Source organism: Danio rerio, chromosome 10 (assembly GCF_052040795.2).
Source record: "Danio rerio strain M-AB ecotype USA chromosome 10, GRCz13ab, whole genome shotgun sequence".
Classification (NCBI taxonomy): domain Eukaryota; kingdom Metazoa; phylum Chordata; class Actinopteri; order Cypriniformes; family Danionidae; genus Danio; species Danio rerio.
This window is the reverse complement of record NC_141030.1, coordinates 24,581,280-24,596,797: the sequence shown is the minus strand read 5'-3', so window position 1 is coordinate 24,596,797 and position 15,518 is coordinate 24,581,280. Positions and strand designations below refer to the sequence as shown.

General features: G+C 38.5%; 1 protein-coding gene and 1 long non-coding RNA gene across 2 annotated transcripts in view; one reads left to right on the top strand and one right to left on the bottom strand.

Moving 5' to 3' along the window:
* Positions 1-15,518, top strand: part of pcdh1a (protocadherin 1a) — a 139,627-nt gene that overhangs the window by 8,448 nt on the left and 115,661 nt on the right. Inside the window, 1 exon segment of the mRNA NM_001443902.1 lies at positions 296-2,482. Coding sequence (NP_001430831.1) covers positions 296-2,482 — 2,187 coding nt within the window.
* Positions 12,045-14,943, bottom strand: LOC147842051 (uncharacterized). Its single transcript, XR_015501088.1, has 8 exons — positions 14,898-14,943; positions 13,903-14,214; positions 13,679-13,817; positions 13,345-13,433; positions 12,933-13,221; positions 12,676-12,831; positions 12,397-12,512; positions 12,045-12,306 (listed from the first exon to the last, which is right to left on the bottom strand). It is a non-coding gene; the product is annotated as an uncharacterized LOC147842051 (long non-coding RNA).

Genomic DNA, 15,518 nt, shown 5'->3' with positions numbered 1-15,518 from the left:
AGTTAGATTGCTGAAATGATATGAATAGGCTGTAAAATTTGTTTTTAAGGAACCCCACTCTCTATTGCTAGCCTATGCCCCAGAAATCATGTTATGCAATACTTTGACTATATTCCCAGTTTTATGCTATAAATAGATCACTGTGTTGAAATGCCCAATATTTAATACCCAATGAATGTCGTTTTGCAGTTTTGTCCTATATTTGTAAGTTGTCGATTGTTTTATAAGTTGTCATTTTCTTGATATTTTAAATTTGTTTAATTATGTAGTCTAACTTGTATATTTTCTATTACAGGTAAAGGCTAATGATTCAGACTTGGGACCTAATGGTGAAATTGAATACACATTACATCAGGCCATTGATCCTGTGCCAAAACTGCTTCGGATAGATCGCTCATCAGGCATCATATATGTCAAAGGACCTTTGGATCGTGAGGAGATCAACAATTTGAAGTTTTACGTAGTTGCACGAGATAAAGGCCCTTCACCAAAAAGTTCTAAAACTTACGTTTCTATTGATGTGACAGACCAGAATGACAATGCACCAGCAGTGGAGATTCGAGGAATTGGTCTTGTGACCCACAGTGATGGTGTAGCAAATATTTCAGAGGATATGCCGGTTGGAACTGCAGTGGCACTGGTGCAAGTTTCAGACAAGGACGAGGGAGAGAATGCAGTGGTGACCTGTGTGGTTGCAGGGGATGTTCCTTTTCAGCTTCGACCAGCTAGTGATTCATCAGTTGACAACAAGAGAAAGTACTTTCTACAGACCACAACACCACTGGACTATGAAAGAGTTAGGGACTACCGAGTGGAAATAGTAGCAGTGGATTCAGGCAATCCAGCTCTATCCAGCACCAACTCTCTGAAAGTCCAGGTGACTGACACAAATGACAATTCCCCTATTTTCTCACCCACCCTGTTTGAAGTAGAGTTTGCTGAGGAAAACCAACCAGGAGAAAAGGTGGTAGAGGTAGTTGCCTCAGATGCAGACAGTGGAACTAATGCAGAGCTGGTCTACAGCATTATTGCAGACTCTTCAACAAGGGGCCTTTTTGAAATTGACCCCAACTCAGGAGAAGTACGTGCTCGGAGCCCTCTCGATCGTGAGCACAAGGACCGCTATGAGTTCCGTGTTACTGCAGCTGACAAAGGGGTTCCCAGTCACAGAGGTACTGCCACAGTTGTAATCAAAGTACTTGATCGGAATGATAATGACCCCAAGTTCATGCTGAGTGGCTACAGCTTTTCAGTCTTGGAGAATATGCCACCCCTTAGCCCTGTTGGCATGGTAACAGTACAGGACATGGATGAAGGTGAGAATGCTCAAGTGCAACTTTCTGTGGAACCGGATGTGGGCAAATTTGTGATTCAGAATGGTACTGGCACTATTCTGTCCAGCATCTCATTTGACAGAGAGAAGGAGAGCAGTTACACATTCAGGTTGAAAGCTGTAGATGGAGGAGACCCTCCCAGGTCATCTTACGTTGGAGTGACCATCAATGTCCTTGATGAAAATGACAATGCACCAGTTGTAACCAAACCATCGAATTCATCCTTTATACGTCTGTCTCCCATGGCTGCTCCAGACAGTGTTGTTGAAGTTGTCGAAGCAGAGGACATTGATTCTGGTTCCAATGCTGAACTAGTATACAGTATTGCTGGAGGAAATCCACATGACCTTTTTTACATCTCACCATCTAATGGCGAGATCACATTAACCAAGGAATTAACACGCAAACATAGTGGTCTGCATCGACTGGTCATAAAAGTCAGTGACAGGGGCAAACCATCCCGCCATGCCATTGCCTTGGTACACATTTATGTTAATGAAACTATTGCCAATGTAAGTCATGTGGAGGCACTTGTGGGGCATAGTTTGTACACCCCACTCGACATGGACATTGCAGGAGACCCAGATTATGGTTTGGCTGCCCAAAGAAGTAACATTGTGTATGGCAGTTTAGCTGGAGTGGCAGGAGTCGTCACCGTGATCGTTGTTGTGGTCTTCATCAGACATCGCCTTCAAAGAGAAACTAAGAGTGGTTATCAGGCTGGCAAGAAGGAGACCAAAGATCTGTATGCCCCCAAGCAAGGGCCAAAAAGTGGCAAGGGGAGAAAAGGTAAAAAAGGGAAGCCACCAAAGTCACCTAAACCTCTTGGAGAGGATGAAGAAGTCAGCCTTCAAAAGAGTCTGAAATTTAACCTTGATGGGGTTAATGACAGCCCCAGGATCCATTTGCCTCTGACATATCCGCCTGGAAGCCCTGACCTGGGCAGGCACTATCGTTCCAATTCCCCATTGCCCTCCATCCAGCTCCAGGCCCAGTCCCCATCTGCCTCCCAAAAGCATCAGGCTGTCCAGGAGCTCCCTGCTGCCAATACCTTTGTGGGAACAGGCGGGGATGACAACTCCACCGGCTCAGACCAGTACTCGGATTACAGCTACAAGACCAATCAACCAAAATACAGCACAAAAACGGTACCAATCTTTATTTTTGATTTATATTCAATGCAGCGCTGGAAAAAAATGGGGTTTGCTTCCAAAAACAAATGGTAGTTATGCTAAAATAGTAGGTGGTGCTAAGTGAATAGTTTGTTACATATATATTAAATATTTTTCTCTTCCTTTTTATAAGTATGTTGTGGTTGAATTGCTTGCACATACCACAGAAAAGACTTTCCTGGCATCCCCAAATCTGTCTCTTTGAAAGATGTCAAATATGGCTCTGGTATTGCATCATGTTCCCTTTATGTATTCTCTGGCCACTAGTTCAGTTTCTGAAAATACACTTCAATTTACTGTGTGTTTAGAGAGTTTCAAAGGTCCAGTAATGAACTGATTTCATTGTATTTTTTAGGTGACAGTAGGTGCAGCAGACTGAGGTGTCTCATTATTTCTGTGTTGGTTGTGTGTAAAATTGGTGTATTTGGTAGAACTCATAGTTTCTCAGGTATTTTTTCATGTAATCTAATCTAATAGGACAGGGCCTGACTGAACTGAACTTCACAGTCATTTTCTTACACTCAGATGCCAATTCAGTTTGACCAATTTAGGTGCTAATTAAACAAGTTAATTTCAGATCAGGGGTGACATGGTGGCTAGCACTGTTGCTTTACAACCAGAAGGTCTCTGGTTCGAGTCCCGGCTGGGCCAGTTGTTATTTCTGTGTGGAGTTTGCATGTTCTCCCTGTGTTTAAGGGTGTCCAAGGGTTTCCTCCGGGTGCTCCGGTTTCCCCCACAGTCCAAAGATATGTGGTATAGGTGAATTGACCTTATTGTCCGTAGTGTATGTGTGTAAATGAGTGTGTATGGGTGTTCCCAGTACTGGGTTGCAGTTGGAAGATAATCCACTGCATAAAACATATGCCAGATAAGTTGGCGGTTAATTCTACTGTGGCTACCCCTAATAAGTAAAGGGATTAAGTTGAAGGAAAAAAAATAATGAATGAATGAATGAATGAATGAATGAAGGAAGGAAGGAAGGAAGGAAGGAAGGAAGGAAGGAAAGAAGGAAGGAAGGAAGGAATTTCAGATCAGATTCAAGAGGGGTCAAATATAAAGCTATATAATATGTGTGGATTGAGGGAAAATGTACTTAACTCTAATTTGAGTGTAATCTCCATTGAAAGTAGTAGTAAAGTTTACCGGGCTAAGGTTTTAGATAGAAAGCAAGGGCACATGGGTCCTGACTCCGTCAGTACCAGTCTGGTGTTTGATAAACCCAGCAGATGCTAGATGACAGTCAGGGTGAGTGCAGGCCTCGCAGACTCACTGACTGGGGAGAACAGTTACCCACGGCAGCTCCCACACGGTGATGGACAGCATATGGCATGGAAGTGACAATAGACTCCAGCTATGGAAAGCGTGGTGTATTGTTGGTGTGTGTGTGTGTGTGTGTATTTCCAGGCTTCTGCATTCACTCTTGTAATCCATTTGTGTGCATGTGGGCAGAGGTTCCTGTGTGTTGACCGGTTTCCGTAAGTCTGATCAGATTCCCACTCGATGACATGCATTACATAAATGGATATTTGTATGTGTGAGAGTTGACTGATAAACAAGGGACAGATGTTGACTCATGTGACATGTTTTAGCAGATGTGAACTCGTAAGGGAACCCCTCCATCCCATCCCAAACCCACATCAGGCTTAACAGATTGACCAAAATAAAAAATTTAAATCTCAGCCAAACTGAGTGACAGATGTGGAGAGTGGAGCGTGACAGAGTGAATGGTAATACGCTCACCGATGACTCACCGTGTGTGGCAATGTGCTCAGGTGCGTGTGACAGCCTTGGCTCAAGCTCTCCCAGTTTAAGCTCTGATGAGTGTAAACACAGTGGCCTTGTTTGCCGTTTATTGCCAGTGAGGATTGAGCGTGATGACTGGCTTCACTGCTTTCCTTCTTGGTCCGTAAAAAACTCATTAAGAGGAGTTTGTTTGTTCGAAAGACTTATCCTGAGGTGTGAAAAAAAAACTTCAATGCTCAATTCACAGTGGCATGGCCTGACTCTGTGAGTAGAGATTTGTCTGAATGTGTTGCTGTGTGGTGTGTTTGTGCGTGTCTTTCACAGTTCATGGATCTTCCCAAAACTCTCTCTCTCTATAACCTCCAAATGTGTTAGACTGTGTGACAGTTATCGAGGGGATTGCATGGGCTCATCAAGTACAGTGCTGATAATTAGCTTGGTCATGGCAAAGATCTGACACCTATTTTGTGATGTGTTTCTCTCTCTCAGGATTGGCCGTGTGTGAGACATTAGCGTGCAGACAGGGATCAAGGGAGAGACCTTCCTAGTTATTTTTAAATGGGCGTGATGAGAGCTTGTGAAGCTGTAAATCTGTGCTTAAATTAAATCCATACAATTAAAATGCCTTATTAGAAGAAGATAACCCCCCCTCTTCCCTTCACCATGGGCTGCCCTTCATCTGCAACTGGAGGGAGGAGGATTGGGAGGCAGGGATTCAGGTTGGATTTTGGGGTGGCCTTTAATTAGTAAAACACATCTCTTCACTTCACAAGAGCCACTGTGCTGGAAGAACACTCACAAAACCCTCATACTAGTAAATGTGTGTAATCTGGCAAAGATTTTGCGTTCATGGCCCCATTTAAATGGGGTATTAAGATGGTTTTTGTACATCCGTTCACAAGCAGATGATGCTTTATACAGGGCTAAACAGGGTCAAATGGGGTTTGGGCTTTTCTACATTTGAGCCATTTCAGTGGTAATCAAAAGACATTTGATCGGATTGCTTTTAAACTGCAAATGCTCGAGTGGTTGAATTAATTTGAACAGCCACAGTACTATTTACATAAATCTAACATGTGATGGATATGGGATGTTGAAAGAGAGAATCCAACATATTCATTTGCCATAAACAGCATCTTTTAACTAACTTCTTTTTTTCGAATTTGCTTGTAAGCCATAAAGAGGTATTGTTTGCTCAATTAGTAGTACTGTAGTGTGTGGTAAAATAAAAGGTAATATCTCAATAAAAACATACTTTAAGTGGTCACTGACAATGTATTTTGATACATGTTTATGTATGGTACCATTTGGAAACTGTAATCTCAATATCAGGTGGAAACAGGACCTATATTTTATATAGGAATGACTTTGCGTTTTTACTGCAATGGCAGAATTTTTAATTGTGGAATTCAGAATGCTGTGCACATATTGCAATAAATCACATTCCAAAATAATTATGTTTTTGACATGATATGTCTGTGTATGACAGTACATAATATTTTACTAGATATTTTTTATAAGATACTAGTATTCAGCTTAAAATGCAATTTAAATGCTTAACTAGGTTAATTAGGTTAACTAGGAAAGTTAGGGTCATTAGGCAAGTCATAGTATAATAATGATTTGTTCTGCAGCCAATTGAAAAAAGTCGGTGGACCAGAAAACCTAAACACAGAAAACGGCACCTTGAAAAAGTAGCAATACATCAAAATTCTCATCAACAATATCAGGCAATATGCAGAGAAACTTGGCCTTATGCACAGCATACATTTCAGCATGACAACAACCCAAAACAAGAACAAGAAATGTGGTGAATTAATAGTTATTAGACATTAATGGTTTGCAGTGGCCCACCCAGAGGCCTGACTTAAATCCAATTGAGAACCCATGGAGGAAGCTAACGATGATGGTTATGGCAAGGAGACCCTCCAACACGAAAGAGTTGATATATATATAATAATGTAAATGGTAAACATCTGCTCCATTAAGGTGAAAAACTCCAATGACTCTGGCCTGACTGTTCTGAACTGCGGCTCCTGGTCATGTGACTATTGCGGATGCACACATTGTGATATGGATGCTGAAATTATATATATTGTGCAGCCCTACACTGGAGACATGCAAAAAGCTGCTCAGCAATAATAGGAATAGTTGATTTCTGTAATAGTCAATAGTTTCTTTCTATTGATTATTCAAAAGGGTATGAATGATTCCATTACTTATTTTTTTACATGCTAAGTTTTGTTTAAATGTCAAAAAAACTGAGATTTTATTTCCTACAATGATGCCTCTTGTACATCATATCATCTTTTGGTTGAAGCCAGTGTCATTTCTGGTCAAAAAACAACAAAAAACTTGCTGGTTGAGAAAAAGTAACTTTAAGTCAGAATTTGCCAGGGGTATGAATAATTGAGATTTCCAGGGGTATACAGTATATTGCCTACAGAAAATCATCATAACCTGTGAAAATCTATACCTTTACTCACATTACACTGTGCTTCCTAAAGACATTTGGGATGAAATAGTAGAAAGGCACAGTATAGAAGAAAGATCCAAAAACATTTCAAAGGCTGGAAAAGTTATTTGTTATGTGATTATTCAGTCAATTACTCAAAATTATTGTCCATAATTTAATAATTTGAAACATTATTTAAATTTTTTTTTAGATTTTTCTTCAAGAAAATATTACTTTTGATTTTCATATATATATATTTCTTTTTCCTGAATAGTATATGTATATATTTATATATTTTATTAAAAGGATTGGAAAAGTTTAAATTGTGCAAGTTTAAAACATACAGCTTCTGATCCAAAATGATGCCAGTGTTATTATTTGCAGTCAGTCGTTCTGAAATATCATGCTTAACATGAAATTCGATAAATCATTTTAGCTGGTTTTCTTATGCAATACAGGGAGCATAATATAAAATTTCACATAACATGATATAAGATTAATAAGATTCTGCTCATCCTTATTTTGTGAGTAGGCTTTGTCCATCTAGGGGATAGCAAAACTACGCCAAAGCAGTGCAGTGCCTGCTAGAAAAGCATTGTGGCTGAAAAATAGCTCCAAGCCAAGCCTTTTCCTGCTATCTCCTCTCCATCTCTATATCTTCATATCTACCACACACGCCTCGTATTCTGTCAAGCAAAGCTTTTAGATAAGAGGATCCGCCATCAAAATGTTGCCTTTCCACAGAGAATTCTTCAATTTTTTCCCCGCTCTCCCTTTTCACTTTAGTAAATTATGCACCCTATATAATGAATTCAACGTGGCCATAAATCAGCCCCGGCACCAAGATATTCAGTACCTTCTCTTTGTATGGTTCATCTCCTTTTCACTTATTCTCTATGTGAGGCAGCCCTGCATTTATTGAGGCTGCCTCAAGGCCCTTCCCCAGAATCCCAGATTCGAGCATCTGCTCAACCCAGCTCTGGCTAATATCCATAGCAGAATGCAGCTGTAAACCTCAAACCTGGCGCCCACCTCTCAGATCTCCCCTCAGTGAATACAGCCCATAATACTCTCAGACTGCTCCTCATTAGAGCACAATACTGCCGGCACTCAGCTCCCTCTCTGTGGACCAATCTACTGTCAGGTGCGAAGGCCTCACAGGCTCATGCTCAGCGTGAAGACAACTGCTGCACTTACAGAGATTCCAGAATTCAAGGCACCCTCCCTTTCCCCAGCCTGCAGGAGCGAACAACTAAGCAATTATCAAGAAATACTTTGCAATGATATTCTGCGGAGAGCACTCGTACTTAAGGGAAATTAGCACAATAAGATGAAATTCCATTGCAGCTACAGCTGGTATGCTTGTGTCAACATGCAGATGCCATAAAGACAACAGGGAGGGTCAAATATGCATCCTTGTTTGTACAGAGTGGTCTCTCTGGGACTAACAAGTCTCTGCAGGCACTTATGGACTGTCTGGTCTTGGCTGACACTACAGGATCGATTGACCTGGACAAGTGCTCAGGGATTTAGTGCACTAGGCAGACATATTCCAAATGAGTAATCTTGTCCAGTGCCGATAAGATGGTATAACCACGAAGGACAGTTTTTTACAGTCCTTTCTCGACCATTTTGTAGTCAAACCACATTTTGGCCAACAACCAATTTTAGTATGTTCAAGCCGGTTCCTCTGCCAAAATGATTCACTAGATATCACCACTCTGTTGGATCTCGACTTCAAATAAATGAGACCGACATGACATTTTGAGTCTGGGCTAATCGATTCTCATGATCTTGACAAGCACACTGGGATGGGCCCTGCAGAACTGACACAGTAGAATTGGATCATCCCTCTCTGTCTCTCCCTCCCTCTCGCTTCATCTCAAAAAGGACACAAACTCTTTCAGAAAGTTGGGCTTGGAGTTGGGGAAGGGCCTGTGTAAATCTTCGCGCCTCTGGTCTGGTCCCTGTACTCGTTGTCGGTGATTTCGATCTAACATCCCAATGATTACCTGTTAAGAGGGATTACGGCCCCTACCCAGGAGGTGCTTGGCTGGCAGGAGACGGCTGATGTTGTTGAGCTGTTCGACAGTGAAGCGCTGCGCACCACAGCGGCACACAGATGTGCGACTAATGATAGTGTTGTCGAAGACAAGGATGACAATAATGATAATGATTATGGTAATATGCAAGTGTTCACAGTCAGATTCATTTCCCCCCAAATATATTTCTGCACACAACCACAAGGAGCTTGATTTATGCGAATGTTGTCTTGGAAGCATTTTTCTACATGGGTGTTTATGAAGCAGTGTCATTTTTTTTCGCTGCGCCAGAGGCACAGCATCTCTGATTTCATCATATTACATTCTTGCTTATGATATGAGAACAGAAAGCTACTACGATAAGAATGAATATAGATAGGCTGGGCTGACACAATTATGAAAAAATGTCAAACAAATAATGGTGCTCATTAGTCCACTTTTCATTAATCTTTTGGAGCCCAGCCAACCTGTGTATCGTAGTATTGTGATCTGCAGTACAAAGATGTTATATGGCATTTCTGCATTAGCTTCAGATCTCCAAGGTAATATGGATTCGGGATTTAAGGCACATAATAATCACTATCGGGCCATTATATAATAATGACGACAGGTCTGTAGAGAGTGACATTTCTCTTCGTATCACTAGCTGTTTGCCTGAGGAGATGAAAGGCTGTGGCAGTTGTATTCTGTGGCCCTGTCTCATTTTACCGCTGACAGGAAAGCGTTCTGTGAGCCGGCAATGGTCAGAGTCGCACTTAATAAAAAATGAGAAGCTCCTTTAGGTAAAGCTATGTAGAGGCTCAGCTTCCTGATGGCATTGCCTTTAGCTCAAATATTTTATCACTACTCATTTCAGCCTCCTTTACCTTCCGCCAGGCAGATTAGTGCTTTTATCAATAAGCAGCTTAGCACCAGTGCTTCTCTCAATAATGTGCTATGCCATTTCTCTCCTGCTGCTGTAACTCTTAGATGCTTCTCTTTCTTTTGGCTTTCCTTTATCCCGTCTGAGTGGTTTTACTTGTTTTCCTTTACACAGGTAAATGTAAACTGCTGAAAAAAGTATGGTTTCTATAATTATATTAAATGCAGAGTGTTGAGTTATGTATATTTACAGCAGGTTCTCAAAAGCTACTGTAAGTACCAATACTTGGTTTTGCTAATCAAAATGAGTCAAATACTGTTTGGTTAAAGCAGTGGTTCTCAACTCCAGGCCTCGGGCCTCCCTGCCCTGCATGTTTTGTATGTCTTCCTTACTTAATACACCTGATTCAGATCATCAGTTCATTAGCAGAGAGATCCATGAACTGATCCTTATGTGTCAAATAAGAGAGACATACAAAATATGCAGGGGGTGATTTGTGAGGGGTGGGGCCCAAGGACCGGAATTGAGAACCACTAGGTTAATGAATGAATTCAATAGTTCCAAATACCTTGTTTTCTTAAGGGTTTCACTAGCATTTTTAAATGAATCATGCCTTTAAAAACATAAGTTATGATATTTCAGCCTCATCTACACAAGCCTTTATTAATGGATTATATCTGAACCTGCTGTGTGCACAGTGAGAAAAATATAGTAGGGTCAGGAGAGGAAAAAACCAAGGCTGCTTTAATTGTGTTAATAATTTCAATGTGTGAAACAGTCTATATTGATTAAAGAAATGAGCACAAAGTTACATGATATGTGTTTGTAACTATACATAGTACACCCAAAACTGCAACGGTTGACTTTAAAAATCATAGCAATATTTTGGTGTATCTTTGTACTATTTAACCCATACACTCTAAAAAGGAATGTGTTGAAAACAACACAACATGTGTTATTTTCAACACATGTCCTGAGTGTGCTCAGGGACAACACATGTTGAGTTAAGTTTAACACACAAAATGTGTCATAAAATGTAACACATTAATGTGCAGCATAAGTTGACACACAGATGTGTTATTTTTGTATGTGTTTAACACAACTGTGTGTTACTATTCATTTTTTGTAATTTTAAATGTAAAAAATATTATAAATGTAAAATCAATGTACAAAATCTCACAGGAAACATTAAACACTGTTCACATACTGTTTAATTTTCCCAAATGCATTCAAATGTTTTACAGCAATTCATTGTACATAATATAAAAACTCACTTTATAAAAAGTATTCATTAAATTGAACTCGTATCTGTTACGCATGCCAATAAAATGTCAAATATGTATGAAACATATCCATTTTCAAAATTATTCTCTAGTGAAAGAAATAAATAACCATAGCACACTGTTTATACATTCACCCACATGTAAGGTGCTTGTCTTAACAAAATAAATCATTGTCAAATCTAGTCAAAACACTTCAAACATTTAGGTAACCCTTTATAGTAACAACACAATATAAATCATTTATTAAGCATTAGCAAGTACAGTAGTTAATTCACTATTTGTTAAGCATTAAATCTACATTATAAGACATTAGTAAGTGGTTTCTAAATACAGCTACAAAGGCTGTTTTCTTGACTTATAAGCACATTTATAATGTGCCTAACAATTGTACTTTTATAATTCATACTTTCAAATACAAATGGTTTGTAAATAATGCAGTCCTTAATTTAGTAGTGAAAAAATAATCAGAAGCAAAGTGTGAAGGTACAATTATTAAGCACATTAAACATTTACTTATAAGTCAAGAATACAGCATTTGTAAACCGCTAATGTCTTATAATGTATGAATTCACCATTTGCTAATGCTTAATAAATGATTTATAGTGTGTAGTTATTATAAAGTGTTACCAAAGTTTCAATTACTAACATGTTTAAAACAATATTTTGTATTTAGGAGATACATACTGCTGATCACAAAATGTCTAGAGGTCTGTAATCTATTAAGTCCCCGGGCAGCAAAGCAAAGAGAAAACGATTTGTTCTGATGACACTGAAGAAAAAAATATGTTCATCAAAATACTTAACTCTTAAAACTCTCGTTCCCTGTGTGTCCTGACTCTTCAGAAGGGCATGAATTAATTTTAAAATGATCTGTTTAGATGTTTTAAAAAGGAATTTAAATTATGATATGTTCTAGGGCAACGATTTTGACTACAAATTAAAGTTAGGTTGTGACTATCAGAGAGTGCATGCATTTCCCTTAAATGCCAAATTACAAAATCATTTTAAAGACACTTTGGATAGGTGTACATGCTTATTTCAATTAGGTACAAGACTGCACCTTAGCAATTAATTCCATGACCTTTGATCGTGTGCAAGATGACTGGGACAAGGACAGGTCATATATATATATATATATATATATATATATATATACTCAAAAAAAAAAAAAACAGAAGACAGTTGGCATGGATACTGAAGATTGCACAGCCAGAAGAATTTGAAAAGTCTGTCTACAGCACAGGTCAGGCTTTCAGGATCGAGTGGAAGAGCAAAAGAGTCATTCTTTGCCACAGCTACAAGTACACGTACAAGGATCCATGTCCTAGACAACCAATAGAAACCAACTGCGGCTGAGCTGACTTCAGGGTCCCTTTCATGGATTCAGTGAGCAAAGATGTAACGGTGGTACCAGCCTTCAGGAATGAAACAATAAAAAGCATAAGAAAATGTTGCTGCATTAGAAACATTTTATTTATCATAAGCTAAACCAATAAAAACTATACCGGCACTTGCTCCAACAGGTAGGACACAGCAGAAGTCACACAGCATTTACTCCCAGCAACACTTCTCCCAAAGGCAGTGGGTGGAAGAAGATGAATAAGGATCTTTAACAGCTCATCTTGAAGTGAAGATACAGGTCACATGCAAAATAAGAATTTAAACAAAATATATTAGAAATTAATATCTTTAATAGAATATTAATATTCACATTAAGTTCTATCTTTTAAACTATTTTTAGAAAAGTGTGCACATGCAACAGATATTTTGGCTGAAACTCATACCATCATGCTTATTGTCAGCCATCTTCAGTAAGAGTCTGATGTCAATTTTCTTCTCCAAGATGCTATTTCTTTGAGTTCTGGAATTATCGTCCCTTACCTTTTCTGGATAAACAAGTCTTCGTTGCCATCTGTGAGCTTGGAAAATTTAATGTCCATCTTTAAAGAAAGAAAGAAATCAGAAACAAAGAAATATTAATATTACAATTATGAAATAAATGTCTGTGTAAAGTTCTGTCTTAGTTGAGCATGTCTATTACCAAAGCTGGCATGTCAAGAAATCTGGGATAGTCCTTGAAGATTTTAGCAAGAGATTTTGAAGGGATTTTGTTGTTATCCATCTTCTTCTGTAACTGAAGGTTTGATTGATTGCAGTCTTTATTGATGATAAATTGTCTGGTGATGGTCGCATCTCCTTTATCAGAGACAACCACTCACTTGGTACGGTTTCATCTGGACTTGGTGAAGAAGGTTGCGTTGTACAATGATGATGTTTTAAACTGTACACCCACTGGCTCTGTTGAAGCTTCCGTCTGACTGTGTGATAGCCTAGCAAAAAAAAATCCTCCTGACATTAGTAATGTAAAAACAAAACTAATGAAAGTCAAATAAATGAGCAACTTATATACACATTCCTAATAAATTCAGTTTATAATGTAAAAACATTCTTACATGTCCCTCATTTTCACCAAAGGGCACCTGAGGGGAACAATGACAGAATCTCTTTTGCTAGTACCAGCTTTTTTGTACCAGAAGGATAGCTAAAAAAGTAAAAAAAAAACAAATACAGTTGCATAAATTGCTTATACACAAACATTGACAAACATAAAAAATTGACTAAACAGTGGTACTTCAGAATTGATTGGGATAAATTGTTAAATGTATTTATTTGAAATATTTTTTAAATGTAGAATTTATTTTAATATATAACTTATTTAAATAAATGTAATTTATTTAATTTGCAAATAAATACATCTTACATGGAATAAACAAACCACATACTCACAATCCATGTTTCTCTACAAGGACACTGACAGCAACTTTTTGACAGTCTTCATGTTCTCTCAGGATTGAAGAGGCTTTTCTTCAAGCAGCGTCAGCAAACTAGTTGTGTTGCCAGTCTGAGTTGAATCTGTTAAAGGACACTAAGAAATGCCAAAGCATTTTATTTATTTAAATGTTTACGTTTATCTATAGTAATATAAAGGGAGAAATATATTAATGTTTTACCTGTAATGAGTGCACACTTCTTTCTAATGAGTCCGGGGTGTAGCTTGCAATATAATATATTTGAAATTTGCCAAGCTCCTTTACTCCTGCATTTACATCAGTGTCAATGAACCTGAAAATCTGTCAAATTTCAATATTCAATCAAAAGATAGTTGTTGAGACCGTTCCAGTTTGACTAAGGCTATCAGATCTCCAACATTGCCATCTGTGAATAGTTTTCTCCATATTTCCTTTCTGTCTATGAAGACAGTTGCAAGAACGCGGTGTAGAAGTGTTAAGAGTGACTGTAATTTGTTCCTCGACTTCCATCTCCTAAGAGAGAAATTCATACAGCACAATGAGAAAACAAACACCTGTAACTATGTATGACAATAAAAAGTACACTTTTAAATAGTATGCGACTAACGTTAGTAGGGTACCACAAAATGGCGCGCAAAATTGAGTAAAGGTCTTCATATTTTAGCTATTGTTTATGAATTTGCTCACACCTCGGCGCCATTTGGTGTCTGTACAAAGCACCCAACTAACGTTACGACAAGGGATTTATGTTTAAATTCCTGCCGCAGAGCTTCATATAAGGTTATATTAAATAACCTTATGATAATAACGTAACGTTAAATGCATAAATTATATCCGGTAGCGTTACCTCGAGTGTCAGAGACGCAGAGGCTTTTTAAAGTGACGGTAACTCTTACACCAAAATGCAGTAACTTACATATTTAGGGTAAGTCTTTCGCCTTATATGTAACTTATTATTAACAATTCTGCCAAGTGCCAACGCAGCTTTACAAAAGACGCGCCAGATGCGTTAGCTTGCGCGGCTAAAGTTAATGTTACATGACCGAGTTGTCAAGTCCCGTGTATCAGGAGTACGAAACATGAAAACATAATAAAAGTAACAAAAATAACTTCTTGGACAACTAACACAAAACATTCTCACGCAGAGTGGAAGAAATATTTACTATCGTAGACGAATTTTAATGAATTTCACTCACCTGAGGCAGAGAGGTGCGTTATCCGATAGAGCTCTGGGAGAGCGTCAGTTGAAAAAGAACGTCAGTGCGCATGCGCGTGCAGAAATTCACAGCATAAACCCCGAAATATAGAATTTTTAGCCACATACTCACAAATGCTTATTTTATATTACCATCATGATAAATAAACTACATAAACTCATAACACAGTGCCATTTGACTACAGGCAAAAATGCATTGTATTACAACATACTGTTTAAATGTGTTTAACACAGTCATTGTGTAAACAGTTAAGCACAATATTAACACACAATGTGTCCGTAGTAACACAAAATGTGTTACGACCTGTTTAACACATATTTTGTGTAAATTTTTAACACATCACTTTTAAGAGTGTACCTGTCAACCTTTCTTTGTTTCCCAGGATTTTCCTATATTTCACAGGTCTATCCTGCTATCAAAGGTTTTTTCCTATAGGTATTTTCCTATAGTTCTCCAGATTTTTTATTTTTTTTTTTAAAGGGTGGCAAAAAACATTAAAGGGCCGATCCACCCTATACACAACCCATACCGCCAAACCACCAGGGGCCATTGCCCCTTTTATTCATTCATTCATTTTCTTTTCAGCTTAGTCCCTTTATT